The sequence below is a fragment of the Trichomonas vaginalis genome, chromosome III (assembly GCF_026262505.1).
Source record: "Trichomonas vaginalis G3 chromosome III, whole genome shotgun sequence".
Lineage (NCBI taxonomy): Eukaryota > Parabasalia > Trichomonadida > Trichomonadidae > Trichomonas > Trichomonas vaginalis.
In genome coordinates, this window is record NC_067205.1 from 25,292,939 (window position 1) to 25,304,097 (window position 11,159).

The window sequence follows — 11,159 nt, forward strand, 5'->3', positions numbered from 1 at the left end:
CTCCGACGAATTCACCTAAACCAGGAGATTCTTCAAAGAAAGGCCTTACAAATCAGGAAAAGGGTATGATAGCTGGTATAGTGGTCGCTGTTGTAGTAAGTGTCGCAATTGTTGTAGGGATTTTTTTATTCCGCAAAAAATGTCAACGAGAGGACTCAGCTGAAGAAGTACAAAATATTTAGATATTAGAATTTCAAAAATTGAATCAATTTAGTATTTGAAAAAAAGAAATTTAAATTTTGGTTTGTTTGTAATATTTAAACATCTAATGTAATTTTTAAACGAGTTTTTATAAGAAATGAGCTTAAAACTATTTAAATTCAAAATCAAGAATTTCATATTTTCGTTATGTTTTCAATTAGCCTTGATGATACTGTAAAAAGGTTTGCAGAGTTCTTAGAATTGGATGACATCATGAGTTTCCTTACGTTGGATGAATTATGCGGCTCAATTAGTAGGATCAACTTTAATAATCAACTTGCTACAAAATTTGTTTCAAAAGTATTTGATGAATGCACTAAAATTGAAAAAAATAAGCTTCTTAGCTTAATGAAATTTTCTCCTGGTGACGATGCCACTCAAAATTTCAAATTATTCGAATTAATTCTAACCAGTTTAGAAATTCCGATATTAAACACACTATTTCAATCGATAAAAACACAGTTTAACACCAAAAAACAAGAACCTTCTCAACCGCCATCTGTAAAAAGTGAAAAGAAGACGCCTTCATCTGTTCGTTCAAAGGAACCCTTACAATCATCTGATTATGAATTATGTTTATTGGTTGGTATCGGCGATGAAGCAGACCTTCGAAAATATATAGATTCACATACTGATATTAATTTTTATTGTGAAACAGATAAAAAATTGACTCCAATGATGATAGCATGCAGATTCGGACATCTCAACATTGTTAAATTACTTTGCAGCTATGGTGTTGATATAAATAGACCTAATTCGGATGGATATATCCCTCTTATTTCAGTAATTCAAGGCGATAATTTGGAAATCATCAAATATTTATATACTATCAATTTAAAAATTCCAGAAAACATAAATGAAAATAAATTGGTAAACATAGCTGCAATTTATAACTCTCTTAGAGTTATGCAATACTTTGTGGATGAATGGTATATGACAGTTGATTATGAATGCTGTCTATATGCTGCTAGACATTCCAATGAAATTATGTTGAATTATTTATGGAATAAATTTCCAGAAATGCAGGAAACGAAGAAGGAATGCTGTATTGTAGCAGCTCATTATGGTAATGTTAAAGCAATTAACTTTTTTTACGATTCAAAGTATGTAGATATTAATGCTACAGATAGTAAAGGAAGGACAACATTGATGGAAGCTATTAGAGCTAATCAAATAGAAACTGCAAAATTAATTATTGATAAAAATTGTGATGTCAATATAAAATCAGTTAAAAACAAGGATGCATTGTTTTATGCAGCAAGAAATGGAGATGTTAATTTTCTTGAGTATCTCATAATGAAAGGAGCAATTATTGATGACATTAATAAGTTGATAAAAGTGGCAGAAAAAGCTGATAAATCAAAAATGGTAACATTTTTTAAGTTGCAAAATGATTATGCTAAGAATTATCAGTGATTAATTCTAATTCATTTATTATGTAAATTTCCTTAAAAAGCCTATTAATTTGAAAGAATACAATATTTTTATTTTGACAACATTTTAAATCATTCTTATATATCTAAAGAAAAGTCATTATCATCAACAAGCTCTTCAGCTTCAGCAGTTGCTTGGGGTTTTCGCTTGATGAAATGAAGAACAATAACTGCAATTAGAACAGCAATTACAATGAAGCCAACAACTCCTCCTGCTACTACCCCTATTAGTGCTCCTTTGGAAAGAGTAGCTGAGTCCGCTGAATCCGACGAAATTGTGTATGATGGAGCATTATCTTCAGCAATTGGAAGTTGACCTGAACTTTCAATTTTCGGTTCATCAGTGCGCTGTGGTGGAGGATTTTGATTGATAACTGGAGTTTCGCTTGATGTTGTTTCACTTTCTATGGAAGAAGATGATGTTGTTTCACTCTCTGTTGATGATGAACTAGATGTTGTTTCACTCTCTGTTGATGATGAACTAGATGTTGTTTCACTCTCTGTTGATGATGAACTAGATGTTGTTTCACTCTCTGTTGATGATGAACTAGATGTTGTTTCACTCTCTGTTGATGATGAACTAGATGTTGTTTCACTCTCTGTTGATGATGAACTAGATGTTGTTTCACTCTCTGTTGATGATGAACTAGATGTTGTTTCACTCTCTGTGGAAGAAGATGATGTTGTTTCACTCTCTGTTGATGATGAACTAGATGTTGTTTCACTCTCTGTTGATGATGAACTAGATGTTGTTTCACTCTCTGTTGATGATGAACTAGATGTTGTTTCACTCTCTGTGGAAGAAGATGATGTTGTTTCACTCTCTGTGGAAGAAGATGATGTTGTTTCACTCTCTGTTGATGATGAACTAGATGTTGTTTCACTCTCTGTTGATGATGAACTAGATGTTGTTTCACTCTCTGTTGATGATGAACTAGATGTTGTTTCACTCTCTGTGGAAGAAGATGATGTTGTTTCACTCTCTGTTGATGATGAACTAGATGTTGTTTCACTCTCTGTTGATGATGAACTAGATGTTGTTTCACTCTCTGTGGAAGAAGATGATGTTGTTTCACTCTCTGTGGAAGAAGATGATGTTGTTTCACTCTCTGTTGATGATGAACTAGATGTTGTTTCACTCTCTGTTGATGATGAACTAGATGTTGTTTCACTCTCTGTTGATGATGAACTAGATGTTGTTTCACTCTCTGTTGATGATGAACTAGATGTTGTTTCACTCTCTGTTGATGATGAACTAGATGTTGTTTCACTTTCTGTGGAAGAAGATGATGAAGAAGTTGTTTCACTTTCAGTTGATGAAGATGAAGAAGTTGTTTCACTTTCTGTGGAAGATGATGAAGAAGATGATTCAGAAGGAGATACAACAATTGGTGGGTTCTCTTCTTCTGAGGGTTCTTCTGGATTAGGATTAACTGTTTCGTTACATGTTGTTAAGTTGTCAGTTTCGTTGCATGTATGGAGGATTTCTTCAAATGTTGAATTTACAGTTGGTGCAAAATCGACATCAGGATCATCATCAATATTTTCTGAAGTGAAATTGCTCACAGGAAGGATATTTTCATCAAATAATGGATCATATGGTATTTTATGAGCGCTATAATCGAAATCATCAACCGGGAGAATTTGAAAATCACCAACAAATCCTGCAATTGTAACTGGCTCATCAACACACTTCATCGAAATTGTGAAATTCTTTTCTTGTATCCATCCCTCTTCTTGAATCAATTTGTCGAATAGATGAGTGTAGCTGAACAATGGTGTCTGATAAAGTGTTGATCCTAAAATCTGAGATTCATCATAAGGTGTTATCAGATGGGTATCAACAATGCCATAATTTACGCCATTGATACTAAGCTCGAATTTTCCACCATTTGTAGGAGATTTGTCTCCAACAATTACAAATCCTTCTGAATTTGATGACATGTGGGTTTTGATATCAGCTCTGGCTCCATTCTTTAGTTTGAGACCTCTTCCGTTATAATACAAGCCATATTTTGTGAGTAATGCTTTGTCACAATCATAGCAAGCGACATATGAATGTGTCGCTGGTATTACTTTCTTCTTCTCAAAGCCATTATTTGCTGTGATCTCTCCATAGAATATTGCCTCTGTGAATCCATTGAATTCGCAATTGGCGTCTGGTTCAAAGGTGTATGTAAAATATTTTCCACGATAACTTTTGATTTCGCCATTTTCTTCGTATTTAATCATTAGATTGTTATCGGAGAAATTAAAGTGGCCTAAATCTGCTGTAATCTTTTCATATGAATCAAACATCAAAAAGTAATATTCGTATTCCAATTTGATCTTGCCAACGAATTCTTTTCCTTTCTTTGAGAAGAACTGAACTGCGTAGCTCTTATATTCTTTAACTGCTTCGAATTTGTAAACATATTTAGTTGCCTTCTTAACATCAGTTTTCTCTGTCTCATTATATTTAACTTGGTTAAAGAGGAGTTCTGAGAGATTTGCTGTGTTAGTTTCACGAATCCGATTGGCATGTGTATGAGATTGTTGATGTACTTTTTGCTTGGGATTAAAAAAGTTACAATCATCAAAAAAAATATTCTTACAATTTAATGAGATTTTTTTAGATTCTTTCAATTTTTTTGTGAGATGTATTTCAATCAATTTTGAGAAGATTAAATAATCAAATCGTGCTGTTTATATTATACAATATTTTTTATCAAATTCTATCCTTTCTTAAACTTTAAAAAAGTGTTATTCTAATAGTTTTGTGTAAGGCTGTATTTGTTTGACCGAAATTTTTTCAAATGAATATTCAAAAAATAAAATTAATCATCCTAGAATTTCGTTGGAAATATTTTAAGGTATTAATATTCTCCTTCTAAAAAATTCTGAGGATAAAAAAAAGAAGAAATGCCACAGAAAATGAGCTGAAAAATTGTAAATAATCCAATCTCCTATTATGAATTGTGTGAAAATTATATAACTCAGCAAAAATTACGCATGGAACCATTTCAAAAGTCAAATTGGGGTGAAAGTAATCGTAAACTGAAGATATCAATTCATCAAATTAGCATATCATATCTATAAATCAAAAATATACATGCGATTTGCCATTTAATCATTAAGCTGTATTTCAGAAGATATCTTTATCCTTTATAGTCAGCTTGGTTTAATATGTTCGACGGTATAAATAGATGTATAAAAGAAATCTTTTACTTGTTCATTAAACTGCAAGAGCTGCTTCATTATCCAATTCATCTGATAATGTTAGCTTTGGATGTTGTTTCATATAGAAAATAACTCCAACAACAACCAAAGCTACAACAACTAAAGCTGCGACAATACCACCTGCAATTGCTGGTACCTTATTATCGGATTTTGCAATTTGATTATCCTTTCCATTAATTGTTTGAGATGGAGAATATCCGGATTCATTTGGAGCGTTATCTGGTTGCGATGGCTTAGTCTTTGGTTCTTTTGTTGCGGGTCCTTCTTCGACGAAAACTGGTTCTCCATAACTTGATTCGTTATAGTTGTTGGTATCTTCGTTATCATCAGAACGTAAATCTCCTTCCTCGAGCATTGAATTTTCAGTTGATTTATCATATTGGATTTTATTCTTTTGATAATCAAATCCATCAACTGGTTTGACAGTGTAATTACCAATCAAGCCTGCAATGCCGACAGTTCCGGCCGTGCATCTCAACGACACAGTGATATCCTTTGGTGCTGTCGTTGCTTCATTTCTTGGATTTCTTAAGATGGAATATCCGACTAAAGGAAGTTGATATGCTTTAGAGCCAGACAATTTATTGAATTCGGCAGGATACATGTGCTGTGTGTTAACTGTTCCGTAGTATTCCTCATCGATGTAAACATCGAATTTGCCCTCGTTATAAGGATCTTTATCGCCAACAATACCAAGTGTGTTTGAGCCTTGTTGGAATTGACCGAGTTTAATATCAACTCTGCCGTCTTTTTTAAGTTTAAGGCCTCTTCCATTGTAATACAAGCCATATCTTGTGAGAATGACACTTCCATTTTGCTTTGCGAATAATGTATGGGTTGCTGGAATAATCTTTCTCTGGTTCTTGTAGAAGAATTCTCCATAAAATGTGAATTCAGAAATGCCTTGGAAATTGTTATCTTTGTTAGGTTTCATAGCGATTGATATCTTCTTGATTGGTTTTGGATTGATCTTCTTGGAACTATCTCTGTATGCAAAGAAGTTTTGTGAATTGAAGTTTACATTTCCATTTTGCATTGTAGTGTTGGTTCCACTCTCATCAATGGATGTGATCTTCAAATGCCCAACAAATGCTTTACCTTTGTTAGTAAAGAAATGTATACCGGAGCATCTTGTTTCGTTCTTGAGTTCAATTTCATAATAGAATGTTTGGCCTGTGCCATTTTTAACAATATTTGTTTCTCCCTTATCATCAGTCAAGCCATCGAAAAGGAAGTCATTCAAATCAATTGAAGAATTGTGTAATGTTGGGTGGCTTACAACAGTTACATAACCTTTTGGCATTATTGCGAAGTCAGATCCGATATAGTTATCTTGGTAAGGATTATCTCTGAACTTAGGGATAAATGGATGATGATCTGGCTCACTCAATGATTCTGCATTATACTGTCTGACTCTGTTTGGTTGAATATTGTATTTGGTTGTATCATTTTTAATCATGTAAAAGCCATTAGCTTTTCCTCCTCCAGCAGCATTCTTGAGGAATAATCTCCAATAATATTTCTTGTCCTTTTCCAAGTTAATATATTTAGTGTTCTGGCTTGGATTAGCTGTACCACTATATCCTGTCAAATTGACAATTAAATGTTCTTTATCTTCTTCTAAATCTCCTGTTAATGAATTTTCTGACATCCAAAGCAAAATATCCTCATCATGTTCGAAGATGAATTTAGTCTCGCCAGACTTATCAGGGAAGTAAGTTCCTTCTGATAATGCGACCCATGGAACCTGATTTTGGTGACCACTATATAATGGAACGCCAATTCTCATTTCATGGATCATTGAATGGCCGCTTTTTTCTCTGTTTGCCATAAATTCATTGTATGCAGATATCATATCAGAATTTGAAGCGAGTTTGTAGAATGTTGTTGTCAAGCCCTTTGGATATTGTTTGACTGAGATAACAACAGTAGTTATGTCATTGTTTACGTTATCTTTATACTCAACGTATATCTTGCTTAACTCTTTTCTATCGCCAGGAACAAATTTGTATCTGGCACCGGAGATTTGAGTTAATGTGCCCTTTGTAGCTCTGCATGACTTGAATGAGAATGTGTGCATTCCATTCTTTGATCTCATATACTTTTGGAAGTCAAAGTAGTATGGTGCGCCTGCTGCAATTCTGAATGGTTTTGCAGTCTCAAACTCATATCCGTCAAGAACGTATCCTGTTCCATATATTGTCGCCAATGGATGGAACTCCTTAATCTTGTTTTCTCTTCTCATTTGGTCAAGTGTTTGGTTGCAAAATTCTGAGACCATTGTTTGCATATTAACGAAACTGAATCTTGAGAAGTAGGCTCTCATATCACGTTTGAATACTTTGGCGCATGTTAATAAGAATTCAGAAACATATCCGCCAACTTCATTACGTTTGTAATGTTTTTGAGTAATGTGTTCCTTAAGGCACTTTCTTTGGAGTTCGGAGCCAAAGTAATAGACATTATTACCATAGAAGCTAAGCAAATCGCCGTTATTAATAGTATTGTACTGATATGACATTCTATTCCAGCCATCTTTGTTGCCAACGTAGTCTCCGTTGAAGTTTACTTGTCTGGTTGAGTCAATCTCGCAAATAAGTACCATATCAATGAGGTTTAATACATTGTTGGTAACTTCGCCAGGATTTGCAAATCCCCATCCACTCTGGAAGTGGTGATGGTATTCGTGTAAAAGTCCCCAGCATCCCCATTTAGCACTGTCATAGTTCACTATGCCACCAGCCCAGCTTGGAGGTGCTTGAATGAAATTACCTCCGACAAAAGCGACAGCAGCACCAGCAGGGACATAAGAATCGAAGTTGTAAAACAATGGTCTAATGACGTTGCCATCTCTTCTATTAACACTTGTGACTTCATTTACGTCATAGGAATTCCATGAGACAGTTTGCCAGAATCTCATGCCATCGTTGACACATACAGCTCCTCTTATATTATGTGTTGGCATCCGTGCAAGAAATGTGCCTGTATCAAATGTTGTCAATGGAGCAGCAAGTTTGCGAAGATCAGTTTCCCACTCTTCATCTGTGTTAACGCCATATATGAAATGTGGCATTCTAATACCGCCAGAGATATTGACTTCAAAACCTAATGGAAATTCATCTTGATATGTGACTAGATCAAGATTACCGCCATATGGCCATGCAAACTCTGTATGTTGGGAATTTAATGTGAACCTACATTTAAGTCTGCCAAGACGAGTATTATAATTATTTTGATCATGTGTATGATGATTAAATTGAACTACAATGCGTTTGATAGTGTTTCCTGGTATGTCGATTGAAATAACTTCTCCAGGTGGTACATAAATGCCTGTAGGATGATAACCCATGCGTTTATTGTTAATTAGAAATCTGTATTTGTGTCTAGTGGCATTATTAATCCATGTTTCATTACCGTTGAATTGTTTAATGCCAGCAGGATGTCGGTAAGCCTTTGATTGTTCTAATTTGTTATATCCTTTGCAAAAATTATTAAAAATTTTTTGAGTTTCGTTGCGAAGCTTTTCAATATCTGCAGTTCTTTTATGACCTGGCCATGGATACTGATTATCTTCAATTGGATCTGTATACTTTGCCTCTCTGATATGAGGAGGATTTGGTTTTTCAATTTCCTCAAGGGGTTGAAGTGAATCTGGGTCTCTTATCATTACTGAATCTGTGCCATGATGGCCAAATACAGACTTTGAATAGGACTGTCCCAAAGCTAATAGGAGAAACATTTATTCAAAATAAAAAATGAAAAATAATCCATTTAAAATTTCTGATAAAAATGAAAAATTTGTAAATATATAGAGTGTGAATTATGGCAAAGAATTTGAGTTTTTGCTATTTTATTTTTTGAATGGAAAATCGATTTTGAATTTGATTGAAAATAAAAAATGAATAAGAAATATTCTTCACATATGATTTCTTAAGGGTGCACCCGTATGTACGTTTATTTGAGAGGAGGAGGATTACCCTCTCAATTTTGAGGGATTCGTTAGTTTATTTTCTCGATGAATATGCAATAAAATTTGATTTTTACCTTATCAATATACTTCATATAATATACATATGGTTGTTAAAAATATCAAAAATTAGCGTTTTGAAGACACCATGGTGTCTTATAATTTTCCCTTCCTTATTGGCGTGTAGAAATAAATGCGCCAATAGATTGAAGAAGCAGAATTGTTTTTCTCTTAATGAACTTTAATCCTTTTGATATAAGAATATTAAAAACATTAATATAATTTCGATTTCGGAAATTAAATTTCCAAATTTTTTGTCGATTTCGGAAATAACAGGATCCCGCATCCAACACGCAACAACAAAACACAAAACGCACTTTTTGGTTCTTTCATCGTTTTAATTGTAATTTATGTAATACATGATTTGGATAAATTTTACAAAAATAGAACCTATATTATATTCTTTTCAAAAATTCTTGCAAATCATCAAAATAATTGTATTTTAAAAAACGATCAAATTATCCTTTCATTATTTTAAACTTAAATTAGTTTTTATGATTGACTAAAGCAATCATATTTATTCATCATTAAATAAACAAAAAAATAATATTTGAGAGTTATTTCAAAAAAAACACATTGAATTTATTAATTTGTCTCAATTTCAGTATTATAAATTTTTATAATTTCAATATTTTGAAATACACTTTTTAATATTTCAATATTTATGATATTTCAATGTATTAAGTGGTCTCAAATTGAGCTTCTCAAATATAAGTTGGCCTATTCAAATAATAAAATTAAATAATATTTAAAATAATAAATAAAAGTGATTGAGGTCATAGCAAAACGGCTGTTTCAGTTATTAATTCTTAAAAATAAAAAGGGTAAAAACTAAATAAAATGGGTAAAATTCAATAGTGTCTGTGTTATCGTTCAATTTGAAGGTGTCTTTTGAAACCGCAAGACACATTGAATTTTTGAATAGTATATTATGGTTTGACAGACACCAATGAAAAAAATAAAATGATATTTATTTTAAATATATAAGATCCTTATATAAAATATAAATATTTTATCGTTTTCTTTTCTTGTTTTAGAAATGTTTTTTATTGAAAAATCAATAAAACTAACTCCAAAATAAAATTTTTGATTTAAAGACATTATGATGACACCAGGCAAATCTTCCAAGACACCTATCGTCGGGAATCTAACAACCCTAAATATACACATGTTCATGTAAAAACTTTTTTCCAAAATCCTCAGGAATTAAGGGATTTTTAAATTTTAAGAATTTTTTTCGAATTTTTTCGAAAAAAAAATATTTTCAGAACAGCCTTAACGGCTAAGATTTAGGAACAATGTTAAGTATCAAAAAGAAAGGAGGTCTGATATAGACAACATATATCGTTGAAGGTTGAAAAAATCTCTAATATTTGAGCCCAAAATTTCAAATTTTAATTTTTTGAAAAAAGAGGCCACCCGTGTGTACGTTTATTTGAGAGGAGGAGTATTATATTTTTGAAAGGGTGAAACATTATGAATATGTTAATTATATAATAATATGTATTATTATAAAAAAGAAAAAATAAAGCATGTTAAAATTTTTCTTTCTTGATTTTTTACAAAATCTACTTAGAATTATGCAAAATATGACTAAATAATTATAAATTTCAAGTTAAATTTTAATTTTGATAAATAATTTAAATTTCAAAATATCAAGTTCAGTTCGACTATGTATGTAGTAATTCCTCAATAAAGTGCCAAAACCCTATTAAAATATATGAACATTTTCAACATTTTAATGTTTTTATTTAAAAATTTGTTGGAATATGAGCTTCAAACAATTATTATGTAAATAAAAATAATTAAATATATGTATTTATTCGTATTACAACCGTAGTAAGTCGATTCTTCCTTTCTTCTACTGAGGTTTGAATTTGATTTCGAATTGTAAAGAGATTCAAAGGGAAAATACTAGCGGATAAAAACTACCTCCATGAAAGGGTCAGAATGGAGTCAAGTTGTATTTTTTGATATTTTTTGCTTTTCGAGCCTAAATAGGTAGCCAAGATAATGCCTAAAATAAGGTTCTAAATTCTGAAGTTTACATGATCCTCTCGTGTGCACCCTTAACAAAAATATCTTATTGATTAAAATCCAAGCTTTTCAATTTTGTATGGGTTCTTCAGAAAATTTGAAATAAAAATCAATCTTAATCAATCATTAGAATGTGAGTATTTAAAAGTGGGATAATTTTTTTCAAACTGATATAAAAATGTGAGAAAGAAAATTTTTTTCGGCTAACCCATTGAATTACATGATCATTTTGAACTCTTTAA

General features: G+C 32.1%; 3 protein-coding genes across 3 annotated transcripts, besides 1 other annotated feature; 1 reads left to right on the plus strand and 2 right to left on the minus strand.

Annotated features, from left to right (window-relative positions):
• Window positions 1-348: 348 nt before the first annotated feature.
• Window positions 349-1,617, plus strand: TVAGG3_0762110 (protein ubiquitination; the record flags this gene model as incomplete). The annotated part of the gene is made up of 1 exon (XM_001313629.1): window positions 349-1,617. The coding sequence occupies one exon, from the start codon at window positions 349-351 to the stop codon at window positions 1,615-1,617; it is 1,269 nt and encodes a 422-aa protein (XP_001313630.1).
• A 95-nt stretch (window positions 1,618-1,712) lies between these two features.
• TVAGG3_0762120 (experimental autoimmune prostatitis antigen 2-related family) lies at window positions 1,713-3,932 on the minus strand (the record flags this gene model as incomplete). Its single annotated transcript, XM_001313628.1, has 1 exon — window positions 1,713-3,932. The coding sequence occupies one exon, from the start codon at window positions 3,930-3,932 to the stop codon at window positions 1,713-1,715; it is 2,220 nt and encodes a 739-aa protein (XP_001313629.1).
• An 888-nt stretch (window positions 3,933-4,820) lies between these two features.
• On the minus strand, window positions 4,821-8,592 carry TVAGG3_0762130 (experimental autoimmune prostatitis antigen 2-related family; the record flags this gene model as incomplete). Its single annotated transcript, XM_001313627.2, has 1 exon — window positions 4,849-8,592. One exon carries the CDS (start codon window positions 8,590-8,592, stop codon window positions 4,849-4,851), a length of 3,744 nt encoding a protein of 1,247 aa, XP_001313628.1.
• Window positions 8,593-10,039: 1,447 nt separating this feature from the next.
• Window positions 10,040-10,949: a mobile genetic element.
• Between the last annotated feature and the right edge of the window lie 210 nt (window positions 10,950-11,159).